Source organism: Rhinatrema bivittatum, chromosome 1 (genome assembly GCF_901001135.1).
Source record: "Rhinatrema bivittatum chromosome 1, aRhiBiv1.1, whole genome shotgun sequence".
Taxonomy (NCBI): domain Eukaryota; kingdom Metazoa; phylum Chordata; class Amphibia; order Gymnophiona; family Rhinatrematidae; genus Rhinatrema; species Rhinatrema bivittatum.
Window position 1 is genome coordinate 146,735,708 of NC_042615.1, and position 23,099 is coordinate 146,758,806.

Here is a 23,099-nt window from a genome sequence, read left to right on the forward strand (position 1 = left end):
GACCAATGGCCTTGTACAGACTGATGCTGACATACCACTCCCCAGCCAAATAGACTGGCATCTGAAGTAATAACAGTCAGATTGGAACATAACAGACAAAGCTGCGACTCAACTTGTCCCGGCAGAGGCACCATGAGAGACTGGACCGTACAGGCTCCGGTAGAGGGAGAGGTAGCTGATAATGCTCCAACATTGGGTCCCAGTAAGACAGTAAGGCTGATTGCAGAGGCCTCATGTGAGCAAACGCCCAGGGCACCAACTACAAGGTAAAAGCCATAAACCCGAGCTCTTGTAAATAATCCCAGACTCTGGAAACCCATTTGGCTAACAACTCCCAAACCTGAGCCTGAAGCTTGGCAACGAGCTGCTCAGTAAGGAATACTCTCCCCGTCTTCGTGTCGAAAAGTGCCCACAGGAATTCCAGACTCTGGGAAGGAACCAAATGACTCTTGGCTAAACTGACGATCCACTCTAGTGATCGGAGACGACTGAGGACCAAATCCACCGCCGTACGGCCCAGGGATTCTGACTTTGCTCGGATCAACCAGTCATCCAGATAGGGATGAACTAGAATACCTTCCCTTCAGACAGCCGCAGCCACCACGACCATCACTTTGGTGAAAGTCCTGATCGCTGCAGCTAGACCGAAGGGGAGAGCGCAGAACTGAAAGTGATTGCCCAGAATCATGAAACTCAGATATCGTTGGTGATCTGATCGGATTCCAATGTGTAGGTAAATGTCGGTCAAATCCAGAGAGGCCAGAAACTCCCATTTGTGGACTGGGGCAATTACGGATTGCGTCGTCTCCATCTGGAACCTTGGAACCTTCAGCACCACATTCACCTTCTTTAAGTCCAGGATTGGGTGGAACATGCCTTCCTTTCTTTGGAACAATGAAGTAAATGGAGAAGCGTCCAGATTCCTCGTTAGTCTGGAGGGATGGGGACAATCGCTCCCAATTGACGCAGATGGCTGATGGTGGTCCTCACTGTGAGCTCCTTGCGCCGATATGAGCAGGACGACAAGAGAAATCAGTCTGAGTGGCCAAGCAAACTCTAAAGTGCAACCATGCCTTATCACACTTAAGACCCACTGGTCAGACATGATCTTGGTCTACTACTCATAAAAGAAAAATAGGCATCCTCCTATCTGTGGAACCAAAGAGTGGACGAGCTTTGCCTCATTGAGAGGACTTGGCACCACTGCCTCCCTGAGAAGATCCATCCATGCCAGTCTACACCCTCGAAAGGACTGAGACCAAGATAGTTGTCAAGTAGAAACTTGTTTCTGAGCCAGACCCGAGGGTCTGGGCCCCTGGAATTGATTCCCCTTGAAGCAGGAATGAGACTATTATTTTCACATGACTATAGATCAGTTTTGCAAGCACTAATTTTCTCAGGTATTGATTATTGTAATGGATTGTATTTAGGCCTACCTGACTTGACTATTAGACCTTTGCAGCTAATTCAAAACACAGCAGCCAGGCTTCTTACTGCAACCCCCATCAAACAGCACATTACTCCAATTTTGCAGAAGTTACACTGGCTACCAGTTAAATATAGAATAAGGTATAAAATTCTTATGGTCATTCATTCTCTGTTAATGAATATTGATTCCATCTGGCTCTGCTCTACATTATGAGTTTACAAACCCTCAAGAGACCTTGGATCAGCGGGTAAACATTTATTAGAAGTTCCAACAGTAAAAACGGCAGCCCTTAATGTAACTAGACAAAGAGCTTTTTCAGTGGCCAGCCCCATCATGTGGAATACTCTACCAGATGACTTGAGACAAATTCATAATAGAAAGGAGTTTAAAAGAGTTTTAAAAACCTATTTGTTCAAGGAAGCTTTTGGGAGTTTAGAACAAGTACAATAGTGGATCAACTTAGGGAATTCTGCCGTTTGAAGTATTTATCCACTTTAGGCTTCTTATGTTAATTCTTCAAGTTCTCTTTCCTTGTTTTTATAATGTAATAGTTAGTCCTATTCTTTTAGAGATTTTAATTTTATTGATCAAGATATTATTTGTATTTTTCTTCTATCTTTATCTTTTTATTTGAATTTATTATTTGATTTTATTTTTATGGCTGTAAACCTCTTTGTTCAATGTTTGATTGGTAAAACGGTATATAAATATGTTAAATAAATAAATAAATAAATAAATAAATAAGATGGGAAACTCTTGCCTTTTGGCCTGTCCTCAGGCAACTTATGGACCTTATTCTCCCCCAGAGACTTAATCATTTCCTCAAGATCCTTGTTGAAGAGTAACTTTCCCTTAAAAGGCAAAGATCCCAACCTTGGCTTGGAGGAAACATCAGCCGACCAATTTCTCAACCACAGGAGGCACCTGGCCAACACTGTCAACATCATAGTCCGAGAAGAGATACTCAGGAGGTCATATAAGGCATCAGCACTGTACGCCAAGACAGCCTCCAGCCATTCCACCTGGAGGCTGGATAAAGGCTCGTCACCTTGCAGCTGCTGAAACCAGTGAGGACCAGCTCGCAGCATGAAACTGCCACACATGGTGGCCCAAGCACCAAATATGGAAACTTCAAAGATCTTCTTGAGGTGAACCTCTAGTTTTCTATCCTGAAGATTCTTTAAAGCCACTCCTCCAGTGACCGAAATGGTAGTGATCTTGACAACTGCAGAAATTCCAGCATCCACCTTGAGCAGGTTGAGCGCCTCATCGGGCAATGGATACAATCTGTGATCGCCCTGCTGATCTTCAAAACAATGTCCGGAGTATCCCACTCCCGGCATAGAAGAGCACTGACCGAACTATGAAAAAGAAAGGACTTTGCGGGACCCTGGAGGCCAACCATGACTGGATCCACTGCCCCCAGATTGGAATCCTGTGGCAGGACCTCAATGCCCATCTCCTCCAACACTGCTGGAATAAGTGGGCTCAGCTCCTCCTTATGGAATAAACAGACCACCTTAGGGTCATCACCCTCGAGGGACGTACCCTGCAAGAGGGCCAGATTTGGATCAGTGGACCAACCTCAGGCCCGGACTCCTGGTAATCCGCTCCCTGGGCCCCTTCAGTCTCGGAGGAAGAATGCGTGGCTGCTGTGGGCACCACAACCCTCAGGAGCCGTCAGACCCTAGGCAGCCAGGGTCTGGCGGCCTCAGAGGTCCTGGACTTTTTGGCGGGCTGCCCTGGGCCTCCTTGGATGCACCCCAATGCAGGTTTTATGGAGCAGGAGCACAAATTCAGAAGAAAATGAGGAAGGCGAATCCGAATGATCCCCAGGGTCCTCATCACTGCCAGGAGGGCCCCCAGTCCACTGACGACCTCCCCTGGAGGCCTGGGGCTCCAGAGACAATGGGGGAGGGAGACCTGAACTCCCCTCTGCAGCCTGCGCTGCTGACCAAAATGAAGACAATATGGCCGCCATTCCTGCACTTAGCAAGAACGATCCTCCGAGGCAGACAGCGCTGAAGAACGCTTCCTCAAGACACGGGAGATACTTCCTGTGTCACCCGCGGTGCTCCCCGATGGTCCCTCTCCCCCCCCCCTCCCAAGGAGGCATCAAGAGTAAAGGCAGGGGCAGAAAAGACGCGACCACGCGTCCCCGCAAGAAGAACAGGCTGCCCCACGGGGCATCCACAAGCGAGAGCGGGGCCCCCCCAGTCTAGCGCCATACAGGAGAGAGGCCGAAGGAGTCAGGGGAGAGAAGAAAATAAAAGCTCCAATGTTGGCTGAGAAGACGGGGCCAAAATAAGGCGAAAACACACTGCCACCGAAGGAAAGAAACAAACCTCTTGGGTTTTTGTTTTTTTTTTGGCAAACTAACAAACGTTAACAAAAGAGAAAGGAGAAAGGGGCACTTTACTTAAAAGTGCAGCAGCAACAGCAGCAGCAGGCTCCTGAAGTGGCGACAGGTTGTGAAGATCCCACAGGGCATGTGATCCGGGATCTCCAGATATCAGCCCTGTCCGGCCAGGTACCCGAGCAACACAGGGCATCTTACCCCATGGCTCTCAAGCCTCATACACCAGAAGGGATGACCCCACCAGGGTTTAACATCCTTCTAGGAGGCACAGACAGAAGACTATGTGCCCTTTCTGATTTTTTTTTTCTAGACAGACTGCATGCTTTGCACCTCCGCCATTTGTTGGAGTCAGAGAAATAATGAGGGACAGCAGGTGGCACCTTGTCTTAAGTGTCAGTGTTAGTAAAACCTTCTCTAACTCCATGTGCTGGAGGGGAGGAAAAACCCAGGAGTCTGGACTTTTTCTAGAGTTGTAAAAAAAACTCTCTAGAAATGAGCCCTATTAATAAAAAGTTTAATGAATTAAACACAAGTATGTCTGTGGCAATATTAAAGATGAAATTGCTCGTTTATTTTATAAAATAGAAAAGAGCTCAAGGTAACCCCAAAAAAGTTATTACAAAGAACTAAACCAGGGGAACCAAACAAAACTCACAACAAACCAAAAGTCAGCAGTAAATATACTTAGAAAAGGTGTCAGCAAGCCTGATGATATGTCCTGCTGTATAATGCGAGCACCATCAGGACAGTTCAATCATCCACTTTCTTGAATGTCCCAAGAGAAACTTTTTTGGTATTTTTTATAACGAGTAAAAAAAATGGGAAAAACATCAGTCTAATTTGAGAATCACCAAGCCCAACACGGCCATTGTCACGCTGTGAGCCAGCTTCTTCAGGAAACATCAGCTAAACATTTAGCTAAACAGTTTTTAATCCAAAAAGACTGATCACTGATTACTGTGAATTTTGATTCCCTTGACTTTGTTCTTTGTAACCAGTTTATTTTATTACATTTCTTTTCAAAACTAAGGCAAAGTACTAAAGAAGGGACCTTAGCAGCCTCAAAAACTCATGTACTAGATTTTTTTTATGCTGGTCCTTTAGAAAGTATCACAACTTACAAAAACTCTGTTTTCATAGCAGCAATTTTGAGAAAAAAATAATCACGAACTTCCAGCAGAGGGTGCAGTTGTCAAGCAGAAGTGATTTTAAAATCAGCAGGAAGTGATTTGCAATTTATGAATTTTAATCAAAACCATGTATTTTTCATAATTAAAGGCAATCAATTAATTGCAAGGTAAGGGAAAGCAATGGAATAATTCCTTGGATATAACCTAATCAAACTGCTGTTTGGATCAAACACACAAATTAGTGTTTTCATGACTTTCTTTAACATGGTGCTTATGCTGCTAATGTACTCTGAACTAGCTTTTGTCAGACATTTATGTTCATGTAACAAAAATGTTTCCTACACAAGCACCCAGTAGGAGCCTCTTGGGTCATGTGGGAATCACATTTAGATCCAAATTTTTGAAGGTGAATAAAAAAAATCATGCACAGATATAAAAACCTGTGAGACCAAGCAACTGTGCCCTAACTGATACAGATATTTTCCTTGTAGCATGAGAAAAAATGTCACAGGTGGACTGAAGAGAAGTTTTTTCACTCACTTTGCTGTGTGTGTTGAGGGTGAAGATCACACTATCTTGTTCCAGTAATCGGCATGCATAAGCTATATTGACAGCGGTTTCTTGTTTATCCCCCGTCAGCATCCAGATTTTTATTCCTGCTTTTCTCAGGGCCTCTATAGTATCTGGCACACCTTCCTGCAAGCGGTCTTCAATTCCAGTGGCACCTAAGCAAGAACAGTAATTAAAACTTGCAAACTCTCCATCAGTGGCGGCCACGTTAACGTCCTCTATAAAGGTGGTTTGGAAGTGGGGGAGTGGATGAGATAATATGAGACAGGTAAAGAAACAAAATAAGCTTCCCAATATATGTATCTTAGGATACTGGCTGCATTCTAAATGCTTACATAGGCTGCAAACTTTTCAGGTTGTTTAAAATTATTTCCTGGTGACTACTTCTGTATTATTTTAGCAGGAAAAAATAATCTCCCCTTTTCCTACTTTTAAAGCTGAATTTCTACCCATCTGAGAATAAGTCAGTTAAACTGAAATGTGTCCCCCCCTTTTTTCCAGATATATAACAAGACATTATAGTATCCTTCAAAGGAAGACAAAGCTTTATGAAAATTTCAGACCTATCTTGAATATGTTCCAATGCCTGAACACCCAAGTATGCAAAGCACTGAGAAAAATTAGTGACAGGAATGGAAGAGAGCTTTTATACTGGTGGCAGGCTAACAAAGCTAACAGCTCTTTTGAAAGATATACCCACAGGGCGAATACCTCAAAATATTCAACTCCTTGACTGCTGAATGTGCCACTCTTTTTCCATTTAGTCAATTTCAGTGGACAATACTGATCAAAGAATGGAGAGATGAACATAACTGCTATTTAGAAATAGTCAAAGCATAAGATACATCAGGAGGGTAATTTTCAAACAGCACATATAAAGAAGTCAGCAAACACATACGTATCTACACATTTTCAAAGTGAACTTATGTATATAAAGTCCGCTTTTGAAAAATTATATAATGCGCACAAACGCACTCAAAATGTATACCTGTTCTTTGCAGAGTGTAACATATGCAGTGTTAATTTTATGAAATCAGGTTATGTGCATACTTTGGTGCATATAACCCCCATGGGATTTTAGAACAAACCATTTACATACATAAATCCATGTTTTATGCATGCAAACTGCACTGAAATTACTTTCATACTGTATTAAAAGGAGCTCTGAAAGGAAGAGTCTTGACCTGAGAGTGATCAACAGGTCTAATTTTCAGGATAATCAAATTATGCAAAGCAATCTGGCTGTTAGAACAAAATGTATGCCAAAATAAGATCTTATAAATATTCACTGCAGACATCTTGAAAAACAGTAGTGTTTGCAGCTCTTAAGAACTGGAGTTACTTATTCTTGCACTAGCTTTGAAAAAAAAACACACACCACATATTCTAAATTGAATTTGAATCCAGTCAATTATGTGGTGGACCCTGTGAATGTTACAGGTTACAAAGTGTGCTAAAAGGAAGTGCTTTTTACACACCCAGAAGTGTTAGTCCTGTCTCCAATCTCATGGCAGAAGCAAGCAGCAGTTCTTCTCTATTGTCAATACTGGTTTCTGCCAGGAAATGTGAATTTAACCAGTCTGCATATTCAGCCTCATTCATTACCTGAAAAGAGAAGGAACACAAAACAGCAGCAATAGTTTACCTTCAGTTGGTGCTGTTAAAGGATGATTCATCTTATAATTTAATATTTCAAAACAATTTGAATGTGACCATCACTGCACAGGATGGCCTGGCAGCATTAAGTGTATTGCCATTATTATTACTAATCATGTATTTTTGGATAAACCAAGGCCCAGGTTTGACGTGCCTTCTCAAAGGCCCCACAGAGTATACAGTGCAAAGGTGACTGAACATGAGTCCTGTAATATCCTATCCAATTATTAAACTATTCATATTTACTAATAAAACAGAAGCCTCTCCTAGCTAATTTAACTGATCACATACCAGATTTCAATATATCTGACTGGTTATCAGTTTTATTCATTCTTCTAAATGCAAATATGTTTTACATACATATTGCATAAGAACTGAAAAATCAACTCGGACCAAGAGAAAATCTCACTTATCAAACCTTTGTTTTGTCAACCAAGGTTAATGACTTTATTCTTCCTTACAAGGACTCCTGGTCTAAAATGACAATTTTGGAGTATATATGAAAATTCTGTGTGTGATATTACACAAAAGGTTTTTACCTGCATCTATTAAAAAAGCGTGGATCTTTCTGCTAATTATGGCATCTCTGAAAAATGTTAAACTAGTGCTTGCCAGTATAATATTTCTAATAGTTCGTTAAACTAGGTCAGGCATGATTAAACCAGTTATTCTACATCTTTCTGCATGCCAGCATCTATTTCAATGAGGCCAAAATTTGTTGACAAATATGTTCAATAAAAAGGATGTTACTGAGATCCCAATAAGTAAAAACATTGGTAGAGGGCTCTGAAGGTACATATAGACTGACTTCATGGCAGGCACAGCATTACATGACTTGTCTTCATGAACTGGCAACATTTGTCTATTTTCACTACAGTAATAAATGCTACAAAATTTCACAACTCTTAGGTATAACACTTCTGGCAGATTCCCACATAATTCATGTGCTTGACCAGTTATACTAACTGTACAAAGATTTGACTATTAAGAAATGTTTCCACACATACCTTCTTGGCGATACATAAGGTACGCAGGCCTCCTTTGGCATAATCATCTAAATGTTTCTGAGTTATTTCTTTCATTTTCATCTGCTGTATTTCTTTACTATTAGCATCTAAAATGTATTAAAAAAAAAGTGTTTTTTTCTATAATTGCTGATTACATGCAGTTGTTACTCCCCCCAAATAAAGACAATATTAAACAGGCTCACGATGAAAAAATGAAATTTACATGTAATGTTCATTCTCAAATGACAGCACTTTAATGAAGCAACACTAATGGACCACATGATCTACGTTTTGAACCTTTTCCGGAAAAATGTTTTCAGCAAGCAGAGCTGAGGATCCATGAAATAATGGACCAATTTACATTCAGTTGAACTGTTAGGAAAGACAAAAGTTGTGCCGGTGTCTCATGTTCAGGAGGCAGCTGAATCCCTGATTTCCTTGAGGACCTAGAAAAAAACAACTCCCTCTTTCCTGCAGCAAGACCAGTGCTAGTGAGGCATGGACTTGAATACCTTAGGTGAGGGGGAATTTGTAGACATTTTTAAAACTGCAGTTTGTATCCTCTGACAATTCTTGGGAGTCCAGTTGTTTCAAATCACAAAGGGCTAGCAGTTTGTTAAATATTTAAGACTCCCTTCATAGGGAAATTATTTGGAGTGTGAACAGAAAACCTGAACTAGCCAAAATTCTGACCATAGTTTTGAGTGGGTGGCAGAAACTGATTTGCAGCCTTTTGCTTTCAGTGCAAAGGCTTAGAGGTATGGAATTTAGGGTGTGAATGACTTTTTGTCTCATTAGCCCATGAACCTAAAACTTTTGACTTAAAAACAGGTTTTACCAGTTTTCTCTTTCCATATACAGTAGCATACCACCAAGTCTATATGGCTATTTTATTTTTATTTCCTGTGGAACAAAAACAGGAACAGCTGGGCTCAAAAGGAAACCTAGAAGTGGTAGTACCCTGTGCTCTCCTGGTGTTTGAAAATTAAAAGAGAGAGCCTTAATCTTTTGAGCAAATGAAACTTCTTAAATAATAGACAAAATCAGTTAGTTGATAGTTCAATGTGCCCCCAACTGCATAAGCTCAAAGGTTTTCTCTAGAAAATCTCTACAGATGTTGCTTCAATGATGGAAGCAATATAGGTCATGTAATTAATGTGTGCGCCTCCAATGAAGCACCTTATAAAAGAACATCATTTTACAGAACCAAAAAAAAAAAAAAAGGAAAAAGTAAGAAATATAACTATACTATATGGTTTGTTAGTCAATTAGACAAAGTTTGTTGTTCAATTGCCCTTCCTAACAAGGATCAAAGAACAAAGCTTAACGATGAGGTTGAGTCCTCTTTAGATAATACACAATGGCTCTTTTACAGTCCAGGTTATGAAGAGCCTGTTCTCCTTTGTTCATATGCAGTCTTTGAAAGAAAGTTGAAAGCACATTGGCTTGGTTAATGTGGAAAGCGGACGCCACTTTTGGAATGAATTTAAGGTGAGTGCGCAGAACAACACTGTTATGAAGTGCAAGTATAGTGAATATTGTGCCAAAGTGATGGCAAAAAGAAACAACACATTCCAAATGAGATACTTCAAGTCCACTGATTGAAGAGGTTCGATGGGAGGATTCATGAGTAAGGACTATATTGAGGTCTTAAGACACTGGAGGTTTACTGAGTGGAGGCTTAGAATGTCACAGAGCTTTCATGAGCTTAGATGTTAAGAGGCAGATTCAGATCGTAGCTCCTTCCACCTACTGATGAACCACAATGGCACTGATATGCACCTTTACTAAAGAGGTGCTGAGAACTGAGGACAAGAGGAAGTAGTATTGAAGCAAGTCCCTCAGACTATAGGAGAAGGAATTCAGTTGGCTGGTCCCACGCCATGTGGAGGAACTTCTTCCACTTGAAATCTAGGATTTTCTAGCTGAAGGCTTCCTGATGGAAATCAGCACATCCTCCACCTCAGTAGGAAGGAGTAAGGAGGAAACTACTGCTTGTTCAACATCCATGCCTTGAGGACCAGTGATGGCAAGTTTCAGACGGCAGAGCCTGCAGTTTTCCTGTGTTATGAGAGTCAGAGACTTAACAGACATATGGATGAGATATGGATACCACACTTGCTGTAGCCAGGCCTGTGCTATAAGCATTGCCCTCACCTTCTTCTGAAGGACCTTGTGGACAGTCCTGGCAATGAGAGGGCTGCACAGAGAAGACAGATGCTTTAGTCTAGCACGGAGGATCAGGAGCTAATCTGTAGTTGCTCAGATGCATGGAGCAGAGCTTCAAACTTCCTGCTGTCCTCCAAACAGATTGATCACCAGTGTTCCCCAATGACTGAAGTAGTTTGTGACCTCTTGATCCAAGGATCACTTTACAACTGCAGAACTCTGATGAGATAGTCTGCTAATGCATTCTGGATTCCTGAAAGATGGGTTGCCTGGAGATGTGTGTTGTGATGACCGACCCAAATTCACTGTCTACTCACAGAGACTGTACAAGCCTGTACTCACTTCCGTTTTTACACAGAACATGGCCACCTGGTTGTCTGTCTAGATCAAGATTATCTTGTTTGATAGAAGACGGAAGAAAGCCCTTAGAGCATAATGGATTGCTTGCAGTTCTAGATAACTGATTTAAAGGCAACTCTTTGCTAGGGACCATGTACCCTGGGGTTCAAGGGGCAGTGGTGAATAAGATCACTTGATGCTTTGAGAGGTGTAACGAGAGATCCACCAAAGAGCCTCCAGGTTCATCCACTACTGGATGGATATTTGCATCTCAGAAGTTAGAAATTTGATGGGAAAATGGCTAAACTAATTAATTCCACTGGCCTTGAAGGGCCCATTGAAGACCACACATGTGCAGATGAGTCAGAGAAACTGTGTACCGCTGCAGCCATGTGACCTAGAACAAAATAAACCTTGCTGGCATCCAGTCCTGCTTTAGAAGGGACCTCACTAGGCCCATCAAAACTCTGGCTCTTTCAACAGGAAGAAATGCCTTCTCTTGAAGCAGTCTATCTATGCTCCTACAAACTGTATCCTTTGGATAAGACCAAGTTATAGTCAGGTACACCCATCAGAGATTGGCAGTATGGAAACACGCATACTCCCTGCTAACAAAATCTCACACCTACAATTGTTGGACATTTCGTGAACACAGAGAAACTGAAAAGCCAAACATATGCACTTTGTACTGGTAGTGCATGTCCTTCACCACAAACCTGAGGAACTTTGATGGGCAGGGTAAATGGAAATATGTGCATAAGTCTCTTTCAGATCCAGACTGCACAACCAATCCAATTCATTTCATTGACTGAAAGGCAGAATTGTCTGGAGGGAGTTTATCTTGAACTTCTTTTAGACCAACAATTTGCTCAGCTTCCATAAATCCAGGATAGGCCTCAATCCCCCTGACTTCTTGTGGATTGGAAAGTATTGGGAGTATATTCCCTGGCCACATTCTTGAAGTGGGACAAATGATCACATTCTGTTGAGAAAAGATGCAACTTCCAGCTTCAGCTGAACTGATTGGGAAGACTGATCTTGCTGGGCTGGAGGAGGGCAAGATAAGCACAAGCAATCATCATACTTTAGAATTTCCAGGATCCACTTGTTCTTCGTGATGCAGACCCATTCCAGAAGGAAGATCTGAACTCTTTGCCCCACCAAGAGAGGTGGGCCTCAAGAACTGGTCTCAAGCTTAGGCTGTGACTGTTGTTGGGCCTTCGGCAGATGCCTCTCCTCTGCTGTCCTCCACCAGGCAACTGCTGCAACACAGTAGAAAGAGCTCAATGATATTGAAAAGGATGGAAGGGGCAGCTCAGGAAAAATAAGCATTTGGTGAAGTACTAGCATCTGGTAGTTCCTGGCTGATCTCTTATCACTGCAGACAGTGAGTAAAGAGTGGATTGAAGCTCTTTAATCAGAGCCATTGTCTCCTGCACAGGGTGTACCCAACAGGCAGTCATGTACATCTTCACGAAAGCTACTCACTTACAACCATGTGAGCCTCCTGGATCCTACAGAGATAGCCAAGGTTCAGGCCACAGTGTCAAAGGCTTCATACATGAAGTGGATGAGATGTTCTCACACTACTCTGGCATTCTCCAAAGTACAGTGAATTCCGCATGCCCAGGGTATGGCAATCGGGTAAAAGGCTTTAGCTTTTAAAAACACTTATGCAAATACTGCACCATAAAGAGTTGGTGAGCTACAATCCAAGCACTAAGCATGAATCTTTGGAAGACCACCTTCCTAAACACATCCAAACCTTTGGGTCCTTTCTGGTAGGTGTTTTAGAGTGATTCCAGGGTGTGCTGCACCTGCTTCAATGCCAACTCTACCACCACAGAGTGGAACAAGTACATGGACTACCCCAAAATCTGAGATGATAGACTTTGTACTTCAAATCAATTTTTCAGGCTACCAGAGGTCATGATATTGGAGTCTGCCTCATCCTCCTTTGCAGATTTCAGAGTCCAGCAAAGAATCTGAAGGAATCTCTGTAGAATCATCCTCACCTGACCTTGGAGGGATGCTCAGTCAGAACCTCAAAAATGATGAGGGAGATCTCTGCTGATCTGTGGGTGAGGACCAGTATGAACTCGGAATGGGCTAATCCCACTTCTTCCCCAGGAAGGGTCTCCTTTAGAGAAGGGGAATCTGCTACCTTAAGACAGAGACTCACCTCTACCACCAGCAGTCCCTAAGGATTTTTTGAACTTCCTGAAGAGTCCATAGTGCCCTTTGTGTGAGAAAATCTCCATCCTTGATAGAAGAGGCTACAATTTCCATCTTTCCTTCAGGGCTTAAAGAGCCAAAGAAAATCTTCACCAGCTTCAATAGCTAGACTGTAACTGGCTGAGGAACCCTTTGTGCTAGAGTTGAAGAGAGATTCTCTTCAAACACCCATATCAGGTCATCCTTACTGAGAGCTGCTGTTGCAGGAAGCACCAAAAAGGAACTTGAGATGCACGGGTTGCCACTGTAGAAAAAGCCAGTTCTGATGCACTTCATTCCGGTTGCGCCAGTGTGTTCCACTGACTAGTGTCAGGTCTAATCATCTCTGTCGGAAGGGCCATTCTCTACACCAAGGCCCTATCTTCTAAAGTCAAAGGGCACTTCTTCCCTGTGCTCTAAAGTGCTCCATGCCAATAAGACTGAAGGCACCATACTATCCCATGTATGCCAGTATCCTCTTCACTGAGGAAAGAGATGCTGCCCTTGATGCTACTGGGTCTAGATAAAACAATTAAGTTAGTAACATGGGGGTCTTTTGTGCCAGGAAGGACAAGGATACCTGCACTGAAGAAACTTCCTCAGGTCAGTGTCAAGGAGGGGGTCAGCTCCAGCAGAAACCTGTGCCAATCGCACCAAGGAAGATGAACCTGGAGGGGGAACCCTCGTACTGCTTAGGTGCTCTTCTTATTGCATCATCCAGTACCATGGTACATAAGAACATGCCATACTGGGTCAGATCAAGGGTCTATCAAGCCCAGCATCCTGTTTCCAACAGTGGCCAATCCAGGCTAAAATACCTGGCACGTACCCAAAAACTAAGTCTATCCCAGGCTACTGATGCTAGTAATAGCAGTGGCTATTTTCTAAGTCAACTTGATTAATAGCAGGTAATGGACTTCTCCTTGAACTTATCCAAACCTTTTTAAACCCAGCTACACTAACTGCACTAACCACATCCCCTGGCAACAAATTCCAGAGTTTAATTGTGCACTGAGTGATAAAGAACTTTCTCCGATTAGTTTTAAATGTACTACATGCTAACTTCATGGAGTGCCCCCTAGTCCTTCTATTATCCGAAAGAGTAAACAGATGCACATTTACCCGTTCTAAACCTCTCATAATTTTAAGCATCTTTATCATATCCCTCCTCAGCCGTCTCTTCTCCAAACTGAACAGTTTTAACCTCTGTTCAGCTTGGAGAAGAGACAGCTGCGGGGGGAGTTTCAAGAGATTTGTACTGCCCACAGACATGCCTCCTCAAACAGAGTCAATGAAATATATACATGCATACCCTCCTGAAGACCCTACTCACACATATTTACTCCTACTTCAAAGCCAGTGTGACTTTGGCTCTGATTCGTCTGTAGTGACATTTATTTCCAAAGGTACTGTTTAAACCCTTAGATTTATATTTTACATAACTGCAATTTTTTTTTTTTTTTGCTTTATCAGGAAATGCAACATAAGTAAAATTTCACATTTTTTTTCCTCCTGATCTCTGTAAAATTTAGTAGTAAATCAATCTGAAGGAATAGATCCCTTGAAAGTAGGATTTCTGAAGACACTATGCAATGTTTCAGGGGTGGAGTTTCGGCCTGAGTTAATGTGGAGACTTAATATCTCAGGAGATGTTAACTTTAACACCAATAATATATACTAATTTCTCACCGTATAAGGAACTTATAAAATGCAATTACTGTATGAAGTTAAGCAACCTTCATATAGCACTAGGTTCCTGTATAATATACCAGGTAACCTAACAGAGCTAGAATTGCTTCTGTGTGCAATGTTGTATAATCATAGGTTGCTTAGAATGCTTTGTCGGGTTAGCATCAGCTTAGCTATTGAAGTTAGTGAAGTACTTAACTTGAAAGTTGTTGCCAAGTGCCGCAAAAAGTACTTAACTTTGAAGTTGTTGCCATGTGCTGCGATGAACTATAAATCCGATAAGGTTCCTTTCAGGTTCGCGATTATGTACTTTTCGCGGCACTTGGCAACAACTTTCAAGTTAAGTACTTCACTAACTTCAATAGCTAAGCTGATGCTAGCCCGACAAAGCATTCTAAGCAACCTATGATTATACAACATCGCACATGGAGCATATGTGTGTGTGAGAGAGCACGTGAGAGTGGGAGCCTGCCTTTTCATAGATAAGACTGTTGCTGTTTGAGTCCTGAGAATTAGTGCTGTTATAGTATGGTATAACAAGGTTCTAGGGTTTGTTTGTTTTTTTTGTAAGGGGTTTGTCTTATTTCACAAAGTGTTTGGCAGTGGAAGGAGTTTGTATTGCTGTCACTGAGGTGACACCAGAATTTGATTTTTTTTTTTTTGCATGTCCTAGTTCTGTTCGGCACCTGTTACAAATTGTATGATGATTTTATGATTATTTCTTTTTTTGTACTTATGACAGTCTCTGCATTTTTGGAAAGAGGATTCATAGAAGAATACATTGATATTTGTTTTATTACAATTGGATCTGATGTTTAAGTCTTCTTTGTTTAGGTTTTACAGGATATTGTGTATTTATAAACTGCAATAAATAAAAACTAAATTAAAACAGATTAATAAGGTATTTTTAATGCGGGTAAGTGCTTGAAATAACAGAATTAATATATTTTAAAGCATCACTCATGATGAGTCTACTCAGACATCCACTTTCAGGAAATCCACTAAAAGATAGATTTTAAAAGACTGGCACGCACCAAAATTGGGAAATATGCGCACAAGTGAGACTAGCACACACCCACCGAATTTTAAAAACCACCTAGATGCACATGTATCTCCCATTGCGCACACATCTCAAAAGTTTTCAAAAACAGATGGGACGTGTGTTTTGGGGCTTGGCCAAGAAATGTGTCCAAAAATACTTAAGTGCTGGGTGCACACCCAGATCCCCTGCCGTGCAAGAGACAAAGGGGCAGATTTTTAAAAAGTCGGAGCGGCCTTGGAGGGAACTTTTTTTTTGTCCCCCCCCACCTTTCCCTCCCTTCCCTTATCTAACCCACCCCCCGGCCCTAACTAAATCCCCCTCCCTTACCTTATTTTGTTGAGTTAAGCCTGCCTCTGGCAGGCTTAACTTGCGCGCATCACCGGCTCCCTGCCCAGGAACAGGCCGCTGTGCGGAAGCACTTGGCCCCGTCCCCGGACCGCCGTCACGCCTCCGGCCTCTCCCACAGACCACCACCACACCCCCGGACACGCCCCCGAATGCCGCACCTCCCCCAACACGCCCCCTGACACGCCCCCCAAGCAAAGCCCCGGGACTTACGCGCACCGACGGCCTATGCAAAATAAGCATGCCGGCACGCAGGGCTTTTAAAATCTACCCCAAGGTGCAAGTTTAAAAAAATACAAAACTAGCCATACCTGAGGGGTTTTAAGGGTCTGGGGTAACCTTGGGGAGTGTAAGCTATTCAACCAGGGGTATCTGGAGGACCTAGCTGTTAACTGGACGAACTGGTGAAACTGGCAATGGCACCATAATGCGCCCCTTTTAAAACTTCCCCACTTGCACAGTAGAAGTGGGATTTACGCGCATAGGCGTTCGCCCACTTAAAATTGGGTGCACATGTTTGCACGGTCGGGCTATTTTATAACATGTGCATATATACATGTGCAATTTATAAAATGACCTCTCATCTGGACACGCGCCAGCACATACATGCCAATGCATGCCGGCGTACCAGTATCAAAGTTACCATCATAACTAATAATTACCGATAAGAGTACAACTAGTAGGGTCAAAATCTATATATCAACTACTCACCCATGTTAACCTTGGGAATCCACCCAAAAAATTAATTTCTGGATACGCCACTGCTTCTGAGCCTACTCCTTTGAGTCCTTCCAGTCTCTATTTTATCCCCAAGACAGAGAAATGAGGAGAATGTGCACTGAATACTGGATGTGAATCTCTGTGAATGATAGAGCTCCTCCACTGCTGCTGCTTCTATCAGCCACATGTGGCAGCCAAGGTAACTAACTGAGCCAACCTCCTACATCACAGAAACTTCACCCTTCTCCTGCCCTTGTATATAGATAGAATAGGAAAATTAGTTTCTTACTTGATAATTTTCGTTCTTGTAGTACCACGGATCAGTCCAGACACCTGGGTTTTGCCTCCGCACCAGCAGATGGAGACAGAGCAAGATTTGACGGGCTCTGCCACATATAGTAGGGTGCCACCCACAGCCTCTCAAGTCTTACGTAATGTCAAAGCAGAGTGGAACTAAGAACCAAACTACCTAAATATATTTTGCCCAAACACGGCCAAGTCCAAACCCCCAACTGGAACAGAACTCTCAGAACCAAAGGAATGAACGACAATATCTATGTAAATAAAAACAACGAGCGGACTCTCCTTTACCTCAAATACACACAAGTACGGGCGGGTCCCTGGACTGATCCGTGGTACTACAGGAACGAAAATTATCAGGTAAGAAACTAATATTCCTTTCCCTGTATGTACCCGGATCAGTCCAGACACCTGGGATGTACCAGAGCCAACTTACCTAGGGTGGGAACTAGAGAGTCCCGCACGGAGAACTCCCTCACCAAATCCACCAGAATTCGAGGCTTGGACATCCAGACAGTAATGCTGTGCAAACGTATGCAACGACTTCCAAGTAGCCGCCCTGCAAATTTCCTGATGCGACACTTGAGAAGATTCCACCCACGAAGCGGCCTGAGACCGCGTAGAATGAGCCCGCAGGCCCAGGGGAACAGGTTTCCCCTGCAGTACGTATGCAGACCCAATGGCCTCCTTGAGCCAGCGAGCTATCGTAGTTTTTGAGGCTGCACCTCCTCTTTTCGGGCCACTGCACAACACAAAGAGATGATCGGATACCCGGAAGGGATTTGTGACCTCGAGATATCGGAGCAGGACCCTACAGACATCCAATTTCCGTAAATCCCGCGCTACGGGATCAGCCTGCTCCCCTTCTGGAAACGAAGGAAGCTCCACCGATTGATTCAAGTGGAAAGAAGATACCACCTTTGGTAGAAATGAGGGAACCGTTCTCAACGAGACCCCCGAATCAGAGATCCGCAAAAACGGCTCCCTACACGACAAAGCCTGCAATTCAGACACCTGCCGAGCCGAAGCTATTGTGACTAGAAACATGACTTTCAGCATAAGATCCTTCAGTGTCGCCCACTTGATAGGTTCAAAAGGCGGCGAGCATAAGGCCGAAAGTACCCAATTAAGATTCCAGGATGGACAAGGATGCCGAAACGGAGGACGTAAATGCTTAGCCCCCCCCGCAAAAAACGTGCCACATCCGGATGTAATGCCAAAGACACTCCGTGAACCTTACCTCTGAGGCAGCCTAGAGCCGCCACCTGAACCCGAAGGGTATTACAAGAGACCTTTAGAGAGACCTGCCTGTAAGAAAGCTAGAATATCGGAGACCGAAGCTCTCGTGGGATCCACCACACGATCCCCACACCAGTCTTCAAACACCGTCCAGACCCGAATGTAAGCTAAGGACATAGACTGCTTCCTAGATCTCAGTAAGGTGGTCACGACCGCATCCGAATACCCTTTATTCTTCAAGCGTTGCCTTTTAAAAGCTAAGCCGCGAGACAGAAGTAATCCGCGTCCTCCAAACAGACGGGGCCTTGATGAAGAAGAGCCGTGGACTCCTGAAACCGAAGGGGCGAATCGACTGTCAAATTGAGGAGATCCACAAACCACGGACGCCGCAGCCACTCCGGCGCCACCAAAATCACAACCGTCGGATGACGTTCTATGCGCCGAAGTACCTTGCCTATCAGGGGCCAAGGAGGGAACACGTACAGTAATACGTTTGTGGGCCAGGGAAGCACTAGTGCATCGACCCCTTCGGCCCCTCTCTCTCTCCGCCGGCTGTAGAACCGTGGAGCCTTCGCATTCTGGAAGGTGGCCATCAACGCCTCCTTGGCTAGTTCCCATTCTCCGGGATCTAGATGATATCAACTGAGGAAATCTGCCTGAACGTTGTCTACTCCAGCGATATGAGACGCAGCAATGTTGCTAAGATTCCGTTCCGCCCAGCTCATCAATTGCTGCGCCTCCGCTGCAACGAGCTGACTCCTGGTCCCTCCCTGACGATTGATGTCCAAGGTAGTTGCATTGTCGGACAAGACTCTGACTGCCTTTCCCCGAAGACTCTGAAGAAACAATTGGAGAGCCAGAGCTACCGTCCTGGTCTCCAAGAGATTGATGGACCACTGAGATTGTGCCCTGGACCACTGTCCCTGCACCGACCATCCGAGAAAGACCGCTCCCCAGCCGGAGAGACTGGCGTCCGTGGTGACTACCGTCCAGTCGGGCATGACCAGGGACACTCCACACGTCAGATGATCCGATACCAGCCACCAGTGGAGACTGGCTCTCGCCTGACCTGTGAGCAGAAGCGGTAGATGGAATTGCTCCAACACAGGCCTCCAGCGGGACAGTAATGCGGATTGCAAAGGACGCAGATGAGCGAAAGCCCAGGGAACCAAAGCTAGTGTGGATGCCATAGAACCCAATACCTTCAGATAATCCCGCACCTGAGGCATCAGTAGGGACAAGAGGTGCCTCACCTGACTTCGCAGCCTGACCACTCATTCCTTGGTGAGAAATACCTTGCCCTGTCTCGTGTCGAACAGCGCTCCCAGAAACTCCAGGGACTGAGTCGGTGTCAAACGACTCTTGGCAAGGTTGACCACCCATCCGAGAGATCGCAAGAGCTGAAGGACTCTGGTGACCGCTGTCTGACACTGCAGCTCGGACTTCGCCCGAATCAGCCAATCGTCCAAGTAGGGATGCACCAGGAAACCCTCTCTCCGAAGCTGTGCTGCCACCACCACCATCACCTTGGTGAATGTGCGAAGAGCTGTGGCGAGGCCAAAAGATAGAGCTCGGAACTGATAGTGCTTGCCCAGAATACAGAACCTGAGGAACCTCTGGTAAAACGGTTGGATGCCGATATGGAGATATGCTTCCGTGAGATCCAGAGAAGCCAGGAACTCGCCTGGTCGAACTGAGGCGACTACCGACCGAATCGTCTCCATTTTGAAGCGCGGTATCCGAAGGCACCGGTTGACACTCTTCAAATCCAATATTGATCTGAATGTCCCTTCCTTTTTGGGGACTATGAAGTAAATGGAGTATCGGCCCTGGCATTGTTGCTCGGGTGGAACCGAAATTATTGCCCCAAGTCCTGCAGACGTTGCAGTGTTCCCTGCGCCGCCACTTGCTTCTCCAGGTAATCGCAGGGCGAGACGAGGAACTTGCCTGCGGGAGTCTGTACAAAATCTAAAGCGTAACCTTGACTTATCACGGTGAGGACCCACTGGTCCGACGTTATTTTGGTCCATTCCTCGAAGAACAGCCCCAATCTGGCTCCCACGTTCGGTACCGGGAGAGGAATGTGCCGAGAGGAATGGACCGGACGAATTTCATTGCGAACTCTTAGCCCCCATTACCGCTGGAGGGCCACTTTGTTTCCCGAATCTTTTGCCACGAAAGGACTGAGACCAAGATGGCTGACGGGACGAGCTTGACGGTAAGACGACGCAGAAGACCTCGCTGGACGAGACTTCCTGTTCCCCCGAAACAGAGACCTATTGGAAAACGAACCCCGCGACCGAGGCCTGTCCTCCGGACGTTTATATGCCTTGTTCTCTCCGAGGGATTGCATATCATATCATCCAACTCCTTGGCAAACAATAACTTCCCTTTGAATGGAAGTGAGCAGAGGTGAGCCTTGGAAGAACCATCCGCCGCCCACTTGCGAAGCCAAAGGAGACGGCGCGCGGAGACCACGGAGACCATGGATCTGGCTGACGTGTGTAAAAGGTCATACAGCGCGTCTGTGCTATAAGCGATCACCGCCTCCAGACGACCCGCTTGAGCAGCTGCTTCTTCTGAGTGGCCGGCATTGGCCTGGAGTTGCTGAGCCCAGCGAAGGCCCGCCCATAGGGCAAAATTACTACATATCGCTGCTCGGACGCCCAGAGCTGAAACCTCAAAGACCTTCAGCTGAAGCTCCAGCTTCCTATCCTGCAAATCCTTAAGGGCTGTGGCCTGTCACTGGAATCGTGGACCTCTTTGTCACGGCTGACACCGCTGCGTCCACCTTAGGAAGTCTGAGGAGCTCCAAAGCATCCTCTGGAAGGGGATATAGCTCGTCCATGGCCTTGCTAACTTTTAGGCCCAGATCTGGAGTGTCCCATTCCCGGAAGAGAAGATCCGTCGCCGAGAAGTGGAACGGAAAAGCCACCGTAGGCCCCCTGAGGCCCAACAAAACCAAATCCATTTTGGCTCCCAGACAGGACTCCACCAGCAGGCCATCTATGCCGAGCTCCTGAAGAATGGCCGGGATAAGTGGTGCCAATTCATCCCTCTTAAAAAGACGAACCACCTTCGGGTCGTCCCCTTCCTCCGCTGGAGATCCCCTGCTGGTACCTGGCTGAGCCGGTACCTCCACATCCCCTTCATCAGCCCCCCCCCCCCAGGGGCCTTTTACCTGGGGATCCGTCTCATCCTGAGATGTGGACTCCGTGTCCGTTTCTCTAGAGGCGGACCACAACCGTCGCTTATCCTTAGGTGGGTCTGAGTCCCTCCGGGACCTATCCCTTCTCCGGCACTTCTGGGACTTTGACTCTGGGGGGACTGGAGCTGCAACCAACTTCCTCCCTGCCTTCTTAGCTTTAAATACTTTGTGCATCAGTAGCACAAAGTCCGAAGAAAAGGAAGACTCTGAAGAAGAGGAATCCTCCCCCGGGCTATTCTCCTGCAAGGGAGAGGCAGTTCCCCCCGGGGCCCCCCCTGGCGGCAGCTGCTGGGTGAGAGCGCGGGAGGCAGCGTACCATCCCACGGTGCCAACCGCGTGGATTCCCTAAGGGAGCCTAAAATGGCCACCGTTCCCACGCTGAGCGCGAACAGATCCTCACTCCCTGCCGCACTTGGACTGGCGCGCAACGGCGACCATGGCGCCCGAACCTGGCCCCCCCGCGACCGGAATCGGACAGCCCCTCGCCACCCAGTACACAAGCCGAACATAGCCCATCGCGCGAAAGACGCACGCGCGGCACGAAGACCTCCGCGGCATCCTCTCCCCTTCCACCGGCTACCACTGAAAGAAAAAAATTTACAGCCAAAAGAAACAGGAACCGCGAAAGAGGCAGCAGAGAGTCGGCACGCACAAATAACAAAACTTTTTTTTTTTCCCCTACTTGCCGGCCGCTGTCCCTGGTACTGGACTCCTGCTCCAGAGGGGGGTGAGTGAACCGGGCTCCCCGGTGTCACCCCCGACGCTGCTAACCAGAAAGGGCCGGGTCCTTGACCCTTAGCAGTGGCCTCGACCAGGGGTGGGGTGGGGTCCCCTCAGAACCTTGGAGGCTCTCTCGAGGGACTGTCTTCTTATTTTTTTTTCTCAAGAAATAACAAATACAAGACCAAGATCCTGCTGAAAATAAACTACCTACCAAAAAACCTCCCCACTAGGGATCCCAGAGGCTGTGGCTCTGCACCTGTACCATCTGCTGGAGACAGAGTAAGACTGAGAGGCTGTGGGTGGCATCCTGCTATATGTGGCAGAGCCCGTCAAATCTTGCTCTGTCTCCATCTGCTGGTGCGGAGGCAAAACCCAGGTGTCTGGACTGATCCGGGTACATACAGGGAATGGTCCATTCTGATGGGGTCATGTGTCTTTCTGCTCCCCTCTCCCTTTGATTTACAAATCAAGAGAGAGATTGGTGGCACTTTCAATGCTTTCCTCGCTCTTCATAGGAGTTTTCTCCATATCTACTGTATATGCCTGCTCCATAGAGACTGGTGTACCACACTATATTTTTGTTGATTTAGGTGTGCCTTGCGCTTGGAAAGGTTGGGAAACACTGCTTTTGCCATTTTCCCCCACATGACATCAGGGAATTAACATATTCAGTATGTTTTGTTGCCTCATTTAAGTTGAGCTGGACATCACAGAAGCAACATGCACAGTGTAAAATGGATATTAAGGCTCATTCATAAGAAAATGAAGCTATTAATAAACTACACTATTCACAGCGGAGACCAGCCTGAAAGGTTACCTAAACAGTCACTTAAAAAGAGTTTACATGAACCTGCTAGGATATGCAGGTCCTCTGTTACTTTCTGAGAAAACTCACACTTAATACTGAGAATGAATTCATCCAACACCAAATAACAACACTTCAATTTTATATTGCATACG

General features: G+C 45.2%; 1 protein-coding gene across 6 annotated transcripts in view; it reads right to left on the minus strand.

Annotated features, from left to right (window-relative positions):
* Positions 1-23,099, minus strand: part of ATP10D (ATPase phospholipid transporting 10D (putative)) — a 363,249-nt gene that overhangs the window by 88,903 nt on the left and 251,247 nt on the right. For all 6 annotated transcript variants that reach the window (XM_029588247.1, XM_029588237.1, XM_029588263.1 and 3 more), the window contains 3 exons: positions 8,152-8,258; positions 6,967-7,093; positions 5,459-5,643 (listed from right to left, as the gene is read on the minus strand). In XM_029588247.1, coding sequence (XP_029444107.1) covers positions 5,459-5,643; positions 6,967-7,093; positions 8,152-8,258 — 419 coding nt within the window. The remainder of the gene's footprint in view (positions 1-5,458; positions 5,644-6,966; positions 7,094-8,151; positions 8,259-23,099) is intronic.